The sequence below is a fragment of the Vidua chalybeata genome, chromosome 6 (assembly GCF_026979565.1).
Source record: "Vidua chalybeata isolate OUT-0048 chromosome 6, bVidCha1 merged haplotype, whole genome shotgun sequence".
Lineage (NCBI taxonomy): Eukaryota > Metazoa > Chordata > Aves > Passeriformes > Viduidae > Vidua > Vidua chalybeata.
In genome coordinates this window covers 43,986,476-44,007,647 of record NC_071535.1, presented here as the reverse complement: position 1 = coordinate 44,007,647, position 21,172 = coordinate 43,986,476, and the positions used below count along the sequence as shown (strand labels likewise).

The 21,172-nt window shown below is 40.3% G+C and overlaps 1 protein-coding gene across 1 annotated transcript in view; it reads left to right on the top strand.

Moving 5' to 3' along the window:
- The window catches only part of CD44 (CD44 molecule (Indian blood group)), a 52,939-nt gene that overhangs the window by 16,638 nt on the left and 15,129 nt on the right, over positions 1-21,172 (top strand). The window contains 12 exon segments of the mRNA XM_053946121.1: positions 2,271-2,436; positions 5,591-5,727; positions 7,145-7,216; positions 7,845-8,087; positions 9,535-9,630; positions 12,913-13,038; positions 13,682-13,804; positions 14,944-15,069; positions 15,713-15,835; positions 16,975-17,100; positions 17,744-17,866; positions 19,570-19,674. Of these exon segments, the coding sequence (XP_053802096.1) occupies positions 2,271-2,436; positions 5,591-5,727; positions 7,145-7,216; positions 7,845-8,087; positions 9,535-9,630; positions 12,913-13,038; positions 13,682-13,804; positions 14,944-15,069; positions 15,713-15,835; positions 16,975-17,100; positions 17,744-17,866; positions 19,570-19,674 (1,566 nt within the window).

Below are 21,172 nucleotides of genomic sequence, written 5' to 3'. Positions count from 1 at the left end.
AGCAGTGGTGCTTTTGGAATAGTAGGCGTAGAAGATATCATCAAAGAAAACAAAGATGCTGTCTCAGCATTACTTCAGGGCACAGTGCCAACAAATTGGATGGACTCAAACCCAGTTTTGAGACCTGGATTGCCACATTTTTGCCTGGGGTTTCCTGGACACCCACGTGATCTCTCATGCTGCACAAGCAAGGCTTCCTGGGAACTTTGGCTTTGCTGCTGTGCGTGCATGCAGTGCAGTTGGGCAGCACCCATGCAGGTACCTCCCAGCACTGTCCTGGTGTGCAGGGTCTACTCAGGCTGAGCATTTCCATGGAAAATGTACACATGTGTAGGCATGTAACCCACATGTAGTTCCATTAAGCCTATCTGTGTGAGTAAGCCTACTTTTTTAAAAAGCAGAAGTCTCAGTAATTGACTCTCTAAGCATAATTCTGACTATGAGTAAATCTCAGCATGGTAATAGAGTATAAATTGTAATGTTTAAAACCAGGAATGGGCTGAGATTTGATGATAGCTAAATCAACTCACTTTAAACAAAAGTGACCTTCACTTTATAATTCAGTGAATCCAGGATTAACTGCAATCAAATGGAACCCAAAGGAAGTGTATGTGGTATCTGCTTTCATAGTGAAAGCTTTTTAGAAATTAGCCTAAAATTATCAGAAAAGATGTTGATGCTCCAAGAAAATTTATCTCCAGAATCACTGAGATTGTTACTTTAAAGTAATCAAATACAAGTTTGTGATCTTATCTCATAAGACATTATGGGATATTTAACATTAAGTCTTAGGCCTCACAGAGTAGGTTTTAGGAACAGACAATCAAGAAGGGAAAACTAAAGAGAAACCTTTTTCTTGTCTAGGTCATTTATGCTTAATAACAGCTACTGCCTGGACAACTTCCAAGACAATGTCAGACTTTGAATATTAAATATTTGGAGCCAAAGTAGAAGTCACTTGCATGGCAGATGTGAGAGCAGCTCCATCCTAGCAGTAGTCAAGGAGTGGCAGAAGGGCCATATGTTTTTTAATGATATATGATAATAAAAATATTAAAAATACTAAGAACTGTAATCAGCAAGACTGTTAAACAGCTCTGAAATGCAAATTGATTTTGTCTAAATTAAATGTTTTTGCCAGCCAATATACTGGGGAAGGTGGAATGGTTGGAGAAGAGTTTTTTTCCATTCATTTTGTGGGAAGGCTATCCAAGTAACAATAATGATTAATTCTGTCGCTTGTGGTGCAAGTATTCAAGATTGGATGCACAGCTTTTGAGCTCCTTTGGACAAGCAAGCATCAATACTATTGGACTCCTACCTATGCTGTGAATAGTGGCTGTCCTCTCATGCATCACCCAGCCTGCATCCAGTCTGGTGTTTTATCTCCTTGAGAGTTTCCTGTGAGGTATGGAAAGGAAAGTTCCTTGAGGATTACGATGAGTAGATACCCCATACACAGAACAACATCAATTTATGAATGGACAAAAGTAATTAAAGAAAGAGTGCGTGCCCTCAATACTATCATTTGCTTTCACAGTTGTGTTATAGAACAAAATAGACTGTCAAGCAAAAATCACATTAAGAAAGTTGCTCATTGTTTATAATGTGTCAATGTAAATGTGCATGAATTGCATTTTGTGTCTTTTGGAAAAACAGTTTTTATATGTCATCTTTTTTTTTTTCAAATAGACAGTAAAGACACACCCTTTTAATATTGGAGAAGACGGGTCTATTTTTCCCTTTCTTGCACATGGAACTTCCATTAAAATTAAGATAAAAATGAGTCATGCTCCTGTTTGCACTGGAAATAATAGCTACTCCTATGAAGTGTGCTTTGCAGTTGTCATTCTAGTCCAGAGTTGCAACTGCTTTTTTTCAATTAACTCACATTGCTTTGAAGTGTCCTGTTGTTTCCCCATTTCTCTCTACACACATGATTATTCTTGTTTATGTTGATATTATTGTTATTAACCCTTTCTTCTGCACATTAGTGTTAATGGTAAGTTAAATGTCCTAGATACCCTACAAAAACATGTTGTATTGCTGTTTTTGGGAAGGCTGGAGATTTGGCTTATGCTTCAGCCCAAAGAGGAAAAGTATGAAAAAGGTGATTGAAAGTGGCAGTGCTTTTTCTGAATGAATTCGTAGCTGGTACTTGTTGTGGGTTTGCTTTGAAAGCATTATATGAAAATAATTAATTTCCAGGTCTTCAGTGAAGCATTAGGTCTAAATTTTTAACTTTATTTTTTCTTTTCTTTTGATAACAGAATTCAATGTAAGTTGCAGATATGGAGGAGTTTTTCATGTTGAAAAAAATGGTCGCTACAGTCTCACACGATCTGAAGCAGTTGAACTCTGCAGAGCTCTCAACAGTACCTTGGCAACACTAGAGCAGCTGAAGAAAGCTCATGAGCTTGGATTTGAAACTTGCAGGTAAAGAAACTCTTGAAAACATAGTATATCGTGACACCACTAGTGTAGTAGATTTGACTTACTGTAAATGCTGTGATTAGTTAAATAAGTTATATTCTATAATGAACAAAACATCTTTGTGCATGTGTATGTTTGCTCTGCATCCAGTAATAAGTTCTTGATGCATATAATTTTTTACCATTTATCTTTAAAAAAATCATAACCTCTCACAGATAAAATCTAAACGTAACAAAAGACCAACAGTATAATAAGCTAATTGGGAGAATGTTCAGATCCTAGTGTGTCACTGAACAACTGGTAAGATAAATGTGTAGGCAGTAAGGACCCAATGTGAGGTCAAAGGCTGAGGATGGTGTATGCAGTGTATAGAACTCTGTCTTGCCAAGGCACAGTAAAAAGCAGCAGGTGGTACTGTGAGGGGTCAACTCTTGACATCCCAGTGAAAAAATGGCCTCAGTATTAGTGCATTCTCATAATCTGTGAATGGAGGTGTTTCAGATGACAGCTACAGTAGTTATTAAAAATCCCAAAACCACTTTGTCAAGTGACCTAATTACTTGCTGTAATTAATGATGTATAGGGCAACAAATATGGATGATACACACTCCCCAGTTTCTCAAAAAATAACTAGACCAAGAGACTAGAAGTTACAGAAAACTTTTAATTCAAAAAAATTAAGTGAATACTAATATAAAAATATGCGAGGCTGAATCCAAATTTTCTCAGTGTTTCCTCATAGTAGAGGTGCTTTGTCCCTCTGATCAACTTCATGGCCCTCCTCTGGACTCCAACAGGTCCATGTCCTTCTTGTGCTGGGGACCCCAGAGCTGGACACAGCACTTCAGGTGGGGTCTCAGCAAAACAGAGCAGAGAGAAGGAATCTCCTCCCTTGACCTGCTGCCCACGCTGCTTTGGACGCAGCCCAGGATGTGTTTGGCTCTCTGGGCTGTGAGCAGGCACCACTGGCTTGTGTCCAGCAGCTCATCCAGCAGTTCCCCCAGGTTCTTCTGGACAGGCTGCTCTCAATGTGTTTACCCCAGCTGGTACTGGTACCCTGTTAGCTATGTTTCCATAGCTTCCTATGCCTGTGCATTTCCTTCCTGTGCTTTAGTCCCAGCACAGCCATACTGGTCTCTTGGCTTGGTTTCCTGATTTCTTAAATGGAAGGAATCCTTGAAGACCATCTCTGCCATCTCTGTCCTGCACCCTTGTCCCGGAGGGCAGTTTCCCAGGAGGGCCTATTGACTATCTCCTTGAAGTGCTGGAAGTTTACTTGCCTAAAATTCAGGGTTTTGACTTAACTCTTCTCCTCATCCATTTCTCTCAGGACTTCAAACTCCACCACTGCATGATCACTGCAGCCCAGGAGATTCATGGTGGCACACCATTATGGAGTTTAAATAAATATCAGCAGATTTTCAACTTTATTGCAGTCTAACTTAAACAGTAAACATGGAGAAATAGAATTTATCTTCTAACTGGCACTGAAAAAATCAGTAGACATTTCTCCAAAATTTTAAGGCTTTCACTCTGGTACCATGAAAAATAATACTGTCATCAATACTGCTTGCAACTATTTCCTGTTCTGGCATGTTCATTTCACAAATATTGTGGTGGTGGAACAGAGAATTCTTAGAGGATTCTTAGAGAATTCTTAGAGGATTCTTCCATCAAAAGTGTAAATGTAATTTAAAATTGTACCACATAAAGACTAGAAACACTTCTTGATTATGGGGGGTAAGTCCTTCATAATGCAGTAGGCATGTTCTTTTTCTGACATTAGCACATGAACATACACAGCATTCTGAATTGCCCAGCACTACACAATATTTAAAGATCAAATCCTAAAAAATGCATAGGGGTAGAGATTTCTATGCAAATTATGAGTTTTCTAAACTATGGAAAGGATTTTCTAAAGTTAAAATATGAAGGCAATTGAAAGAAGAGGGATTTTTTTTTCCCCAGCGGAAAGCTGTGATTTTTAATTAATGTTACAATTTTCCCTAATTCACAATTTACCAGAGGACAGATTTGGACATGTAAGCCATGTAGATAAGATTTCTTCCTCCCTTCCTTCTGGCCAACCCTCCTACCCTATTACTTTCATTTGTTGATCCTGTGCTAGAAGTAGTCCTTGTCAGTAAGCTCTTGCTCTTATTAAACGTGAGTAGGAGAGGAAAAATATGCTGCATATAACCATCACATGCATATAACCATCCAAATGTATGTGAATAAGATGAATCAACAGGACATAACACAAGTAGGTCAATAATGGTTAGTAAAGTGTCAGCATTGTAAGCTTAGTTGGGAGTGTGAGTAAAGTAATTTATAATTCCACCTACAAGAGTTTCAGAATTGTAAGTACCTGCACATTAGACATGAAACTCAAATGATGTTCCTAGATAAAAACCTGCAAAGCTGTGACATTTACTCCTCCCTGATAAATCATTTCTCCCAAGAAGTAAAGCAAAACCCAGACCAAACCCCAGTTTTTGTTACCATTCTATCACATCTCCAGTTAAATACGTTGGAATCAATCAGGTGTTACATGATTGCAAAACAGTAATAATGTATTGTACCTTATGTAACCACAGTCTTCACTGAATTATGTGAGCTCTGTGCACAATAATCATACTATTCAACTGAAAGATACAGTAAGAATTTGTGGATGAATGATTCTTGTATTTGAATATTTTACTAGGCCGTCAGTTTATGCAGAAAATGATGTGTATTGCAATTATTCTTTAAAGTTGCTCAGGTACCATAAATTGAGCTCTGAACATTTCTGTGTGAAATGTTTTGGTGTGTTATGTCAAAGAAATGAAAATGTGAATCCCTAAAGAATGGGAATTTAGTGTCAGATAATACAAACTCATACTGAACAAAAAGTGCACTTGCATCTCTCACTTTCACTCCCCTGATCTGAAACTGATCACCCTAGCTAGCTAATAAAACACGTATTTAATTTAAACTGGTTTAGGTCTAGAAATTAAACACAAAATTGTGTTGTGTTATGGGAAACTGATGTAGCTGCATGTGAGAAAGGAGGACTCGAAAAAGGAACAAAAATAATGTCTTCTTTGTAGCTTTTTAATGCTTGAGGTGACATCTGCTACAGTAAGTAATACGGTTTATTTACCGCTGTTCTTGACAGGTATGGTTTCGTGGTGGGGTATATTGTTATCCCACGGATCAATCCCTATCATCTTTGTGCAGCAAATAACACTGGCATTTACAAACTTTCAGCAAATACAACTGCTCGGTATGATGCATACTGTTACAATGCAACAGGTAAGGAGATGATTTTATGATGCACTTTAGAAACAGATTAACTAAAAATAACATATGTAATCTCCTATTTAAGGTACTGGAATGAGGGCTTATATAATAAACATAGCCTGGTTTTTAACTGAGAAGAAATACATTTTGTCAGCCTCTAGAAGCATATCTGTCATGTCAGCAATGACCATTTTGTTATCAGTCTGTTTTGAACTAAATCACTTTTCTAGCCTTGGGACAAACTTTGCAGCTTCAGAACAGCTCATGGTAATGGCTTAGTGAAGTGAACCACTGCAGCAGTGATTCTGAAAGACATAACTGTTGTCAGCCATTGCACTCAGCTCTTCTGTTAATGCAGACATGAGCTTTACAGCCAAGAGCAGTTTTTTGTGTTTCGGGAGTGGCTGCCAACTGCAGCAAGTGCAAGGCCTGCGATGTCCATCCCAGGCCCACAGACATGGCTGCTGCTCTGCAGAATCTGTTTGCAGGTTCATTCAGTATTTGCTCAGGTAAATCTCCATTTAGACATGAGGCAGCTGGACAGCAATGTGCATCAGCAGCAGACCACTTTCATCTAAAGTTTTGGACTTTTTAATAGTTGGAGATATTATAGTAAATTATTACGGAAGTGTATATAGTCTATGACAGATGCTGAACACACTGCTTGAAAATAAAATCTAAACTAACTTCAAGGATCTTGAATTTCAGTAGATTGTAACATTCGTAGTGGAAGCAGAGAGTTCTTACAGAAAGTTGTCGGAAAAGTTCACTGGTTATTTGAATGCAGTGATATTTTTTTACTTTGTTCTTGGTAGTGATATAATTTTAAATCTCTGCATTGGTGCAGTATCATGTGAGTTGCCATTGTCTGTCACTCACCGATGACTGTTCACAGATGACTGCATTGGTGATGTCCATCCCCCCCAGATCTTTATAACTCCTCCCAAGTGTTGTTCCCTACCAGCAGCATGAGCAGGTAGCTCTTACACCAGCTCCAAGTGGGGCACTGCAGCCCACAAGAGCCAGCAGTGCTCACCAGAGCAGGGCACATGCTGCCTCTGCCAAGCCCTCTGTGGAGGGGACAGAGTCTTGCCAGCTAAAAAAGATTAGAGTTGCCACTGCCACAATGACAGTGGGTCTGACTGCATTGAAATTGTGTCATAAGGCTGTTTTAACTGGCATTGATTGCAGACATTTTCTGGAATGTTTATGGAAATGGAGAATCTCATTGTTAGGTGACAGAACAATCTCGAAGTGCCCCACATGGAAAGGTGGTACATCAGTGAATAACATTTGTTTGGAAATTTGCTTTAAGTCCTCCTCATCTGAAGCTGATGTTTTGTCATTATGTGCAATTGATGTAGGTATACATGTGATTTTTTAATCCATCTTTTTCAAATTAATACTTTCTCTTTTCCTTCTTTCACAGAAACAGAGGAAAAAACATGTGAACCCATTGTAAAAATAGATACTTCCTTACTCAGTAATCAGGATGAAACAGGTATTGTACTGATTAGAAAGACATGCACTTGCTCAATTTTTAGTAACTGGTTATCTTATTTTTACATAAACAATCACTAATACTAAAAAAGCCAAGCCAAACATTAGAAAAAGAAGTTAAGAAATGTTCAATAGAAATTAAAGCAACTAGTCTCTTGTCTTCCCCTAAAGCCTATGGAATTTGGTTTATCTCAGGGTACCAAACATTTTTTATATAGGTATTTGACATTTTTGGCACCTCAGAGCTACTAATATCCCTTTGACATAAAGGAATTTGCTTAAGATTGCAACCTTCATACATCTGATTTGAGCTGTTTGTTAGAAAAGCTGCTGGAAGTTGAAAAAAGGCTCATAATAAATTATTTATTCCAACTCTGATTGACTTTACAAATGTCAAGACATTATGTTAAAATCAAGAAGTTTGATAAAAGTAAGTGATGTAAGTCAGGCCGTACAAATGTGAAAAATATACAAATTAGCATATATGCATTAGACATATTTTAGTGATGTATTATCTAGGTTAGATAGGAGGGCAAAAATGGGTGGACTGGTGTTAATCCACAGGCATTACTCTTTATTATAGCTGTGAAGCTCCTCGACATTAATTCCGTTCAATTCCGTTTCTGCAGTCATTGACAACGCAGATGGCTCCCGTTACAACGCGGATGGCACACGTCACACCAGTGGAGAGTCCTCAACCTCAGGGGTGGATGATGAAAATGCAGGTAGTGGATCAACTCATGAGACAACTCCCATGGATGCCTCCATCAGCAGGTCCAGCACCGCATATTATGGAAGTCCTACTCCAGTCTCACAGCTGCCAGATCATTCTTCTGGAGGAGGTGAAAAAGGAATTCCTGGAAAAGACTATGGTAAGCACGGTAGGTTGACACTAATTTCATGGGACTCCGCGAAATACAAATGCCATGTTATTTTCTACTTATTTAATCTTTTATGTTGTTTGTGTGACTGCAATTTTCAGAGGTCTGAAAGACTTGCTCCCATTTAACATTAGGGATACAGATATGAGTCATCCTCTAAGTACAGTAAAGCTTACCATGTGACTACAGGCTTTTTATCAAATCACCAATAAATTACCAGTGAAGGATACCAGTATTTTGCATCACTATTGTCCTGGTTTAGGACAAATTAGGGGAAAACACCTCCAAAGGAGCCCCTTATAGGAAACCAAACCCTCCGCAACTTCCCCCCACCACCGGGTTCGGGAGGAATTCCTTCAGAGGGGAAGTGGAAAAAACTTGTTTATTAAGGAACAACAAAAAACACTCCCCAGCACAAGAGAAATAGCCCAAGATGACCACAGATGTTTTCACCAGTCCAAGGGGGTTGAGCTGTATCTCTCTTCGCTGCAGAGGGTACGGAGCTTCTTTCGCAGACCCCGGGGGAGCTCCTGCCCGGAGTAGGTCCGATGTCTTCAGGGCGGGGGGGGGGGGGAAGGGAACAACGGAAACCGGGGAAAAGAAAAAAAAATGGCAAAAAAGCAAGCCAGCGAAAAGCAGAGAAAAAAGAGAGGAAAACAGAGCCAGCAAAGCAGGCAGCCAGCAGCAAGCCAAAGCAGCAAGCAAAAGCAGCAAGCCAGCAGCCAGCCCAGGGGGGGTGAAGGAAGACAAAACAAACTGAGGACAGGGAACAGAAACCACGATTGGGATAATGAGCATGAAAATGTCCTGTCCCCACGACAACTATCCTCATTACATACTGAAATTAATTAAAAAAAGCAAGAGCATTAGGATTATAAAATTACTTTTCACTGGTGATGTACTCATGGCATGTTATGCTTGTTTTGACATGTAGCTAGCACCATGAAAGGTAAATCCTAAGACTGTCTTGCTAAGGAACTAGGATCAGAAACATTCCCCACATTCCCCAAGGTGTGTGCTGTATATTTCTGTTGATTGCTGTTCCAGCTGTTACCATCTCTGCTTGCATGCATAATCTAGATTTTTGGACTAAACCTCAGAATATATCTCAGCAGAGGGGAATATGAATAACTTCACTCACTGCTCTAGAATCCCTGTCCTCATGTCATACAGGTACAATGAGATCTTGTATCACATAAACAGATCATTGACAGCATGTTCATTATCACTGTAATACATTCTCCTCTTCAAATGATCTGTTTGGGTGATATCCTTACTGTGTTAGTGAGATAAGCTTATGCGGGGCTTGCATCTTTCTTCTCTCTTGGACCAATAAATGAAGGAATGAAGCTTGCAGGGTAGAATAGTTGAAGTATTTGTGAGTACTGTATTGCAACTGAGCTTATGAAATAGTAATGATTTATCCATCACCATACAGATAATGAATTGCCATCTGTATCACCTGACATCTCTTTGGGGACGGTGGCTGGTGATTTCCATGAAGGAGATGACGGAGAGTATCCTGCAAGTACTAGTAAGATTTATGTTTCGTAATAACTACATTACACATAGATCACATTAAAACTGCTTTCTTCTTCCAGAAGGGCGTTCTGGTAAGTCGTGAAGTATACAACATCTCAAAAATTGGAAAGACATTGAAATAGACTACTTTCTAGACTGGTTAAGTGAGAAATGAACTTCACTCTCTGAGACAAGGGGAGCAAAATCATTTACAGTATGTTTGCTTCAATGCTTGTACCTGAGCTCAGAAAGATTGCTGTTTTGGGTTTCCCACAGCTGGTTTATCACTTTATAAGGAATCACAAATTAGTACAACCTATTGTCACTTGAAGTCAATTTATTTCTGAGGTAGAAAAGGATATTTTTGTAGATTAGTGATGTTATTCTAATATATTTGTGTTTGTGAATGTAGATAATCCGTGTCAAAACCACGGCCTTTCTAACCAAGGCAGTGCTTTATATGGTAGTTCCAGCTACCAAACCATTTGTGCGCTGCAAAAACTAATTTCATCCTTGCTGTTGTCAATATGCATAAGAAAAACCTGGGGACTGTGGTGGCTCCACAGTCTTTGAAGACCCAAAAGAACAGTAGACATTTTCTCTTCTTTGTCCTTAAATAGCTTTACTGAGTTGGAAAAAACTGTTTGTGAGGTTTTTATCAAATATATAGTGCACAGCAGCTACAATAAATAAAAAGCTTTTGAAGTCCTCATCCACATTTTAAAGTGGTAATAATGTACATACATTCACACTAGGTCTTATGGTTAGAGTGATAAAGATCTTTGCCTCAGAAAATAAAGTGAACCTAAAGGGAGAACATTTTAATTATACAGAGGAAATCTACAGAGTCATGTTGTAGTAAAGATCAAACTGATAGGAATGAAAGTTCCTTCCCACTGGCTCTTTTTTTTAACTCGTGAGGGGAATTCATGTTGCTTGATTGCCTGTTGGTTGCTGATAGTTGGTCATATGTTCTGAGTGACTTGGAGCAATGGTGTCCTCATCACTGTATTTAGAGGAAGAATGATTGCATGCAGTACAGTTAGCAAAAGCTTTGCTAAAAGACATAAATTATTAAACCCAAGCACCTTTTCTCAGAAGAAAAAGGCGTTACCACATAAGGCATTAGTAACGCCTTATAAGCATGTAGATAGAAAAAGAAAAATTAGGTTGATTTTACCTCAAACCTTGAAAAAAGTAGAGAATTTTCTGGTGCTTGTTTCCAGTGAAAGCTTTTGTTACAAAATGTTGCCTGTAAGGGGTGGAGTGTTCAGAAAATCCCACCTGGTAATAGTGGGGAGTTTGGTTGACTCTGGTGGTGATTTTTCGTTCCTATATGTTTGCTTTTGTGTGCACATGTGACTTAATGTTTCCTTATGCTGGTGTTTCTGTACCCACTGCAAAAACCTGTGCATTGTTTCTGTACAGGAAAGCTTTCTGTTTTCATTTTATTACTTGATAATCAAACGTATTGGTCCTGAATATGTATGTCCCTTCCTCTTGCTAGCAGTTCTCTCTCATGGGCAAGACTGTTTTACAGAGGGAAAACTGGAGATATTTAAGATATGAAAAGATCAAAGAAACTATAGAGCAATGTGATGAAGTGTGTCAATACTGATAAATGTGTATCACAGAAGTGATAGTATTGGCATGTTTGTTTACAGGGGTAGGATTGATAAACTGGTTCTCTGGAGAAAAAAAAATAAAGATAATGAAAGTAGTGCTCCTGGGCTTTTCTGATAGCTTTGGTTGTTATCCAGCAACATCACTTTAACACAGAAATGTTTAACTCTGTGTTTAATTTAGTTTAATTTTACTGCATTATAAATGAATCCGTAACCTAGCACTCCTTTTAGAAAGATGTAAAGTATATGCTGTGCATCTCTCTGAGAAGTCATCAAATATTCAGTAGCACAGGAAATAGTGGCATGGAGAGCAGTCCAAAAAAGAAGGAATAAAGCCATGTCCCAATATCTGTTACTTAGTTTGTATAGCAGTGCAGGGTCAGTGGTATATCCTGGCCACAATTTAATTTTCCAGAGAAAAATCCCACAGACAGAGAAGTAGAAAAATAAGAAATAAGTAAAGAAAAGTATTTGTTGTATATCTTCAGATAGATGACTGAAAATCCATCTATCTATCTAATTCTGTAGTATGTTAAAGTGAGAAACAAAATTGGTGGCTCTCCACTGTACTACAATTCATTTGTAAAGTTAAAGGTTTTTTAAAAGATATCTAGCTTAATATAAAGAATTCTGTGTTATGGTTTGAAATGAGCAATTTGCACAGCTCCTTCAGATGATACATATTCATTCTTTCTCTGGGTTTGGATATCACTGGTGGTGTGCTCCATCAACTTAATGGGCCACATCATCAACAACAACATCAGCGCTTTACCATTGACTTTCTCTCCTTGCCCAAACAGGTTTAACTCTTTGTTATTAGCAAATGTTGATTCACCTCTAGGTGTGCCATGAATCAGATGTAGGACTCTTACTGATTAATGAGCTATGTACATGAACAGTAACTCTGATTTTTTTCATCCATATGTGATAGACACATTTATATCTATCTGCAAACCATTACCAATTTGGATGCATAGTGGAAGAAAAGGCTGTAGATTCCTGTAATTTTTCAAAGCAGAAACATCTTTCCAATCAGAAATATCTATCACAAACCTGTAGAACTTAATATTTGAAATGCTGTTTTCTGAGGAAATGTGGTGGATTGGTAATGTGATAGGAGTAAAGCTGCGCCTCTATCCCTGTAATATACTAATGCCTACCTGGAAAGTGGTTCTGGTGCAAAAGTAGCTGCCAGCATCAGGACAAGGGGAGTGCATGTGCCTTTTGAATGGAATGGCCTCAGTTCTGAGCTCAGGTGCTTGGCTTTGTGGATACTTCTTTCACCTTTTGATTTATCATCGTCTTGGTGGATGTTCCCCCATTCTGGGCTCTATTTCCAGGACTATCTACTCTCTCCTGCTGTCAGAGCCTGTGAGGAACTCATTAACTCGATGGAACATGCAGGGGTGAAAAGCCCCACAGGGCTTTTTGGTGGCTGCTCTCAAGGGAGCATGTTCTTCACTGGGACTGCCAAAAGTGCTTGCATCTGGCTAGGCATTGGAGGAATGTAATGACACCATGGGTTCATACATTCGCCCTGCTCTCACATCCATCTCTGGGCATGAGCATGCTCAAGGTGCTGGTGCTGGTGGACTTGACTTTGCTGGAGGAAAAGTTGCTTCTCAAGAAATAATCACAAGATCTTGGTTCAATGAGCCATGTCCTAACAGCTCCAGGGCCTCGTCATGACAACCTGGAGAAAACCACCACCCAGGCTTGGTGGAATCCCTTCCCAGACAACTGGTGGTGGTCAAATCCTGGAGAGAAGATGCAAGAACCCACGCCAGCAACCAGGGGTAAAGAATGCCATGCTAAGATGCTGCTTTGATTAGGGGCTGAATGAGCAGAGAGCAGGGTAGCAAGGTTAAGTGGAATGGGAGATGAATATGTGGCATTTCTCACTGCTGTTCATTGCACCGTGCTTGAAGTAGGAAAAGCAAAGTCCTGGGCACCCTTTCACGGACTGTACACGTGGTAGCAATAGAGCAGTTGTCCACACTGTCCATGTGCCATGGAGGCATTCTGCCTGTCTGAAAGGGATGAGTATGGGAATTGTTACGTAATGTTCCTGGGTCTTTCCTTCTTCTGTTTGGATGCAGTTTAGGAGCAGACTGTTCCAATGAGAAGGACTTGTAGGAGAGAGGAAGGAAAGGATTTCAAGCCTGCTCTCTGCTCTACCTTCTATATGCTGTGGACATGGAAAGAGTCCTGAAATGTATCTAAGAGCTCTAGAGGGGCAGCTTCAGCAGGGCCATGGCAGAGTGGTGAACCCCTTGTGAGTGAAAAGGCCAGGAGCAGCAACAGCCCTTGGGAAGCATGGGGCTGTAAATTCTCCTGTGTGATTGTAGGGCTGTGAGTAGGGGAGGCAGGAAAGCTGAACTGCCACCTGCAGAAGGCCTTGTGGGTTAGGGCTTCATGGTAGTTTTAACATCATCACAGCAGATGTGACCTCCAGTGGCAGTGATTCAGATGATGAAGACTCTTCTGAGGAGACAATGTACCCCACAGTGTTTCCAGGCTGGGGCAGGAGTGTGGCCAAGGACGAGACTGCTCGGAGTACGAGTAAGGAACTTCTGTTGTCTTTGGTTGGTTTGTTCTTTTTCCTGTTCTACCTGATGTTTCTCCTCCTTAGATGCACATATATTGTTTGAAAACTGGATGATCTCATCAGGTCTTTTTCAAACATGGTCATTTCTCCCATGTCACAAAAAAGCCCAATTTAGAAAGTTTGGGCTCCATATAGCTGGAAGAGCCACTTTCTATTGATTCTTGAATTGTTGTCTTCATTCCCATTTGACTTGTGGATTTTCCTTGTGACTTCTTGGGAGTCAAGGACTGATTTCACTTTGGAGGGAATTTCCAACCCCCTACAAGTGGCACGATTATTTCTCTTTGCCTGCCAAAAACTAAGTGGCTTGCTGAGCATGGAGGATGAAAAGGTTGTAGATTCCTGTAGTTTTTTAAAGCAGAAATATTTTTCAATCTGTAAATACTGAGCATATGTGTCCTGCTATTTGATATGCCATGTTCTGAGAATAGGCTGTGCATTGGTAACGGGATACAAGTAAAGCTGCTCCTATCTCTCCGTGCTGTACTGATGCCTACTCTTAAAGGTGTTTCTGGTGTGCATTTAGCTGCCAGCATTAGGTCAAGGGGAGTGCATGTGTCTTTTGAAAGGAATGGCCTCAGTTCTGAGCTCAGGTGCTTGGCAGCATTGGCTTCATGGCCTTCTCAGTAGAAGACCAGTTTGCTTCTCTGGGTGTGCTTATCTTGGGTATCCCTTTTGCCTATCATGGATACTTCTGACATCTTTTCTATGTGATTTTATGTCATCTTGGTGGATGTTCCCCCATTCTGGGCTCTATTTCCAGGACTATCTACTCTCTCCTGCTGTCAGAGCCTGTGAGGAACTCATTAACTCGATGGAACGTGCAGGGGTGAAAAGCCCCACAGGGCTTTTTGGTGGCTGCTCTCAAGGGAGCATGTTCTTCACTGGGACTGCCAAAAGTGCTTGCATCTGGCTAGGCATTGGAGGAATGTAATGACACCATGGGTTCATACATTCGCCCTGCTCTCACATCCATCTCTGGGCATGAGCATGCTCAAGGTGCTGGTGCTGGTGGACTTGACTTTGCTGGAGGAAAAGTTGCTTCTCAAGAAATAATCACAAGATCTTGGTTCAATGAGCCATGTCCTAACAGCTCCAGGGCCTCGTCATGACAACCTGGAGAAAACCACCACCCAGGCTTGGTGGAATCCGTTCCCAGACAACTGGTGGTGGTCAAATCCTGGAGAGAAGATGCAAGAACCCACGCCAGCAACCAGGGGTAAAGAATGCCATGCTAAGATGCTGCTTTGATTAGGGGCTGAATGAGCAGAGAGCAGGGTAGCAAGGTTAAGTGGAATGGGAGATGAATATGTGGCATTTCTCACTGCTGTTCATTGCACCGTGCTTGAAGTAGGAAAAGCAAAGTCCTGGGCACCCTTTCACGGACTGTACACGTGGTAGCAATAGAGCAGTTGTCCACACTGTCCATGTGCCATGGAGGCATTCTGCCTGTCTGAAAGGGATGAGTATGGGAATTGTTACGTAATGTTCCTGGGTCTTTCCTTCTTCTGTTTGGATGCAGTTTAGGAGCAGACTGTTCCAATGAGAAGGACTTGTAGGAGAGAGGAAGGAAAGGATTTCAAGCCTGCTCTCTGCTCTACCTTCTATATGCTGTGGACATGGAAAGAGTCCTGAAATGTATCTAAGAGCTCTAGAGGGGCAGCTTCAGCAGGGCCATGGCAGAGTGGTGAACCCCTTGTGAGTGAAAAGGCCAGGAGCAGCAACAGCCCTTGGGAAGCATGGGGCTGTAAATTCTCCTGTGTGATTGTAGGGCTGTGAGTAGGGGAGGCAGGAAAGCTGAACTGCCACCTGCAGAAGGCCTTGTGGGTTAGGGCTTCATGGTAGTTTTAACATCATCACAGCAGATGTGACCTCCAGTGGCAGTGATTCAGATGATGAAGACTCTTCTGAGGAGACAATGTACCCCACAGTGTTTCCAGGCTGGGGCAGGAGTGTGGCCAAGGACGAGACTGCTCGGAGTACGAGTAAGGAACTTCTGTTGTCTTTGGTTGGTTTGTTCTTTTTCCTGTTCTACCTGATGTTTCTCCTCCTTAGATGCACATATATTGTTTGAAAACTGGATGATCTCATCAGGTCTTTTTCAAACATGGTCATTTCTCCCATGTCACAAAAAAGCCCAATTTAGAAAGTTTGGGCTCCATATAGCTGGAAGAGCCACTTTCTATTGATTCTTGAATTGTTGTCTTCATTCCCATTTGACTTGTGGATTTTCCTTGTGACTTCTTGGGAGTCAAGGACTGATTTCACTTTGGAGGGAATTTCCAACCCCCTACAAGTGGCACGATTATTTCTCTTTGCCTGCCAAAAACTAAGTGGCTTGCTGAGCATGGAGGATGAAAAGGTTGTAGATTCCTGTAGTTTTTTAAAGCAGAAATATTTTTCAATCTGTAAATACTGAGCATATGTGTCCTGCTATTTGATATGCCATGTTCTGAGAATAGGCTGTGCATTGGTAACGGGATACAAGTAAAGCTGCTCCTATCTCTCCGTGCTGTACTGATGCCTACTCTTAAAGGTGTTTCTGGTGTGCATTTAGCTGCCAGCATTAGGTCAAGGGGAGTGCATGTGTCTTTTGAAAGGAATGGCCTCAGTTCTGAGCTCAGGTGCTTGGCAGCATTGGCTTCATGGCCTTCTCAGTAGAAGACCAGTTTGCTTCTCTGGGTGTGCTTATCTTGGGTATCCCTTTTGCCTATCATGGATACTTCTGACATCTTTTCTATGTGATTTTATGTCATCTTGGTGGATGTTCCCCCATTCTGGGCTCTATTTCCAGGACTATCTACTCTCTCCTGCTGTCAGAGCCTGTGAGGAACTCATTAACTCGATGGAACGTGCAGGGGTGAAAAGCCCCACAGGGCTTTTTGGTGGCTGCTCTCAAGGGAGCATGTTCTTCACTGGGACTGCCAAAAGTGCTTGCATCTGGCTAGGCATTGGAGGAATGTAATGACACCATGGGTTCATACATTCGCCCTGCTCTCACATCCATCTCTGGGCATGAGCATGCTCAAGGTGCTGGTGCTGGTGGACTTGACTTTGCTGGAGGAAAAGTTGCTTCTCAAGAAATAATCACAAGATCTTGGTTCAATGAGCCATGTCCTAACAGCTCCAGGGCCTCGTCATGACAACCTGGAGAAAACCACCACCCAGGCTTGGTGGAATCCGTTCCCAGACAACTGGTGGTGGTCAAATCCTGGAGAGAAGATGCAAGAACCCACGCCAGCAACCAGGGGTAAAGAATGCCATGCTAAGATGCTGCTTTGATTAGGGGCTGAATGAGCAGAGAGCAGGGTAGCAAGGTTAAGTGGAATGGGAGATGAATATGTGGCATTTCTCACTGCTGTTCATTGCACCGTGCTTGAAGTAGGAAAAGCAAAGTCCTGGGCACTCTTTCACGGACTGTACACGTGGTAGCAATAGAGCAGTTGTCCACACTGTCCATGTGCCATGGAGGCATTCTGCCTGTCTGAAAGGGATGAGTATGGGAATTGTTACGTAATGTTCCTGGGTCTTTCCTTCTTCTGTTTGGATGCAGTTTAGGAGCAGACTGTTCCAATGAGAAGGACTTGTAGGAGAGAGGAAGGAAAGGATTTCAAGCCTGTTCTCTGCTCTACCTTCTATATGCTGTGGACATGGAAAGAGTCCTGAAATGTATCTAAGAGCTCTAGAGGGGCAGCTTCAGCAGGGCCATGGCAGAGTGGTGAACCCCTTGTGAGTGAAAAGGCCAGGAGCAGCAACAGCCCTTGGGAAGCATGGGGCTGTAAATTCTCCTGTGTGATTGTAGGGCTGTGAGTAGGGGAGGCAGGAAAGCTGAACTGCCACCCGCAGAAGGCCTTGTGGGTTAGGGCTTCATGGCAGATTTAACATCATCACAGCAGATGTGACCTCCAGTGGCAGTGATTCAGATGATGAAGACTCTTCTGAGGAGACAATGTACCCCACAGTGTTTCCAGGCTGGGGCAGGAGTGTGGCCAAGGACGAGACTGCTCGGAATACGAGTAAGGAAATTCTGTTGTCTTTGGATTGTTTCTTTCTTGATTTTCCTGTTCTACCTGATGTTTCTCCTCCTTTGTCACCCATTTATTTGGTGAAAATTGGATGGTCTTCTCTTCATCTTTTCCCTTCAGAAATACCTCTTTTGTGGCTGGAAATTTATCTCAGGTCCCTAGGATTAAAATATTGTCTGTTCTTTGACTACTTAAAATTAGTATCTCAGTTTCATGTTTGTTCATATGTTTGCATTTACTCATGATTTTCCAAGAAAAAGAAGTTTATCTTTCATTCTATTATTTTTTTTACGTATTAAAATAATTCTAGTTTATGTTATATATAACCTACATCTATTCAATAGCAGACTTCCTTTCTGTGGAAGATGCTCAGGCACAATTTGGAAAGGCCAAACCCAAAGTCCCTTTTTCATTGGTAATTGTCGATAAAACAGTCTCACATTTTCTACCTTCTGCACACTTCCCATTCAGTCTTCTAACATCATCTTATTTGTTTTGTGACCTCAGATGTCTTGGCATCATCCAGTATTATAACTAAGATGTTTTAATACATAGCCTTATTTTCCTCATATGAATAGTCTCATAGTGATCATCCAAGAACTCTTTTTTTAATTCAAAAGCCATCCATAGATGAAATAACTTTGTCTGAAAACCAGAAAAACACCACATAGGAAGGTCAAAGGTAAATGCTATGTGTCACTGAAGTACACAAACTGCTACTTGGCCTTATGACCAGGGAATGGCCCCAGCCCTGGGGATTTTTTTAGCATAGATGTTGCTGTTAATGACTACACTCTAATGCTTTTACTTATACAAAGATATTTATCTGTTCCATTTCTGTAATTTTATTTAACTTAAGAACATCTTAATGTGTCTGTTGTCTGTGCTCTTATTTAATCAGCAGTCGCTGTTCATAAGCCTTTTATTTTTTTAAGATAGTGCAGTATTTGCATTCTTTTCAGCAGTGGTTTCCATTTTTAGTAGAAAATGCAAGATCAGGAATTCATCTTGCTTTGGGACTTCTTATATTTCTTCCTATGCTTTAGATAGTTTTGGTGTTTATTTATCTTTGAGACTCTGCATTGGTAACTTGTCCCACAGCTGTACTGCATTCCATACCTTTGACAGCCTAGTGGTGTCTGCATGATTCATGGGTGAAAGTGTATTCAGTCTCTGGACACAGACTCTTGTAGAAGTTCTGTTTTATCTTTTTAATTGTATGATAAGTTTCTTGACTTGACTTGACTATTGGCTTCCTGGTGCTTCTCAAGGTGCTCTCATTTTTTTGCTGACCATAGCTTTTTTGCTCAGTTGTGGATATTCTAACATGGTACTTCTTGAGTACTTAGCAAGCATGTTTTACATGTATTGAGATATCTGCCATATTCATTAGCTCCAGCATTACTCTTAAAACATTAGTTTAAATTTATACAACTGCTCTAATGGTTTTGCATTGCTTCTACTGTACATTATTCTTCTGCTGCCTGTTTTTCCCATTTTTCTTGGGAAAATTTGCATCTGTCAAATGCAAAGAAAAGATCAACTGGTTTGATGTGAAGGGATTTGATAAGAAGAGTAAAGAGACTACAGCTAAGCTATGCAAGAAGTTCTGTTTTCCATCACCTTTATGGCACATATGGACAGTAGATTTATTTAGAGCATAGTCAGCATTGAATCCTCCATTGTCCCAACAGCTGTGGACTCACAACATGAAACACTTCTGGAAATCACCACACAAGACCATTGGAGCCCCACCTTTACAGATGAAAAGGAACAGTATTCTAGCTCTGCTAGCAGGGGTAAAGCAATCAAGTATTTCAGATGATACTCAGATGTCTGATATAATTCCACTGAATTATATGTATGACACTTGGGGTGCAGCTGTTTGTAATTCCCATGCCATTAGCCACAGTTCATCTGTTCAGTGTAATACCTTTACACTATTTGTACTAGAGCCCTCAAAGCTGGCATCTGTAACATTGATCTGTCATTTCATGTCTATCTTATGTATCTAAAGTTAATTTCTTGCCACTTTTCCTCATCTCTCTGGTATTTTAAAATTTGAACTGCCAAATAGTAGTGTGCAATAAAACTGAGCAGACTGTAACTTTTGGTGAGAAAAAAAAATCCCCTTTTCCACTTAAAATTTCTATTGTAAAATCTGAAGACAAAAGAAAAAAAAAAAAAAGGAGCTAGTGTTTCCAGTACATAAATTGTCCTACAAATGATAATATATTACCTCCAGATGAACATGAACATTTTGCTACCAGTGTTAGTGCCAGTAGCCAACCAAGATACCAAAACATTCAATTCTAAAATCTTCTGTAGGTAAAAGCTTACAGAATGCATTGTCAAGCTATTTTTTCTGTATCTTTCTGGTTCTGAGATTGTTTTGAACAGCAGTTTATACAATTGGCATTAGAACAGGTTCTGTAATCACACAGAAATGGTTTTTGTGATAACTTTCTTTTAGTGGTGAAGTATTGTTAGATCAGTTGTATTCAAACATTGATTAATATTGCCTCTCTTTTTGTAAGACAATATATATGTATTAGGTTTAATTTAAAAATAATGAGCTACATTTACATGACTGCTGTCTTTACAAATATTTCGTTGCCTGAATGTGAAGATAAATATTCCTCCTGTTTTTCTCTTCTTGGGAAATAGCATAGTTTCTCTCTCTGGTAACTTATGACATATGTAACACATCCAGCATGCTCTGATTAAGGACCTTAGCTTTACTTTTATATACTACTTATGGAAATGTTTGATACTCAAGGCAAATATATTTCCAGTTAAGTTCTTATGCTCATCTTAGGTTTCTTATCTTTTCCAAACCTTTGTTAGAACATTGCTTATGGTGGTGGTACTTCAGTTGATTTCTGATTGCATCTTCTGCTGTGTAAACAACGGCAAGATAAAGAGTAAGCAATGAATTAATTCTATTTGTAAGAGCTTTAATTATTATTGAGTTCAAAATAAGTATGCTTATCTACTTATATGAACCTACTTATTTAATTCATCCAATCTCAGAAGAAATTACAAATTCCTTAGGGCCAGCTTTGTAATTGCGCAATTGAGATAACTGAAAAGTGAAGGTTCATCAGTGTTTTACTTCAAAAACCCAGAATACACAAACTCACCAGTTAAGTTTGTATTAATAAATATGAAGTAGAGATGCTAGCTGTTGTTTCTATGAGCTCTTCTGGTTCATGGATATCTTTTATCTTGCACTGGTCATTGGGATCCTTTCTAGTGTACTTAAATCTTCTGCTGCTCCTGGTGATGCTTTTGTGT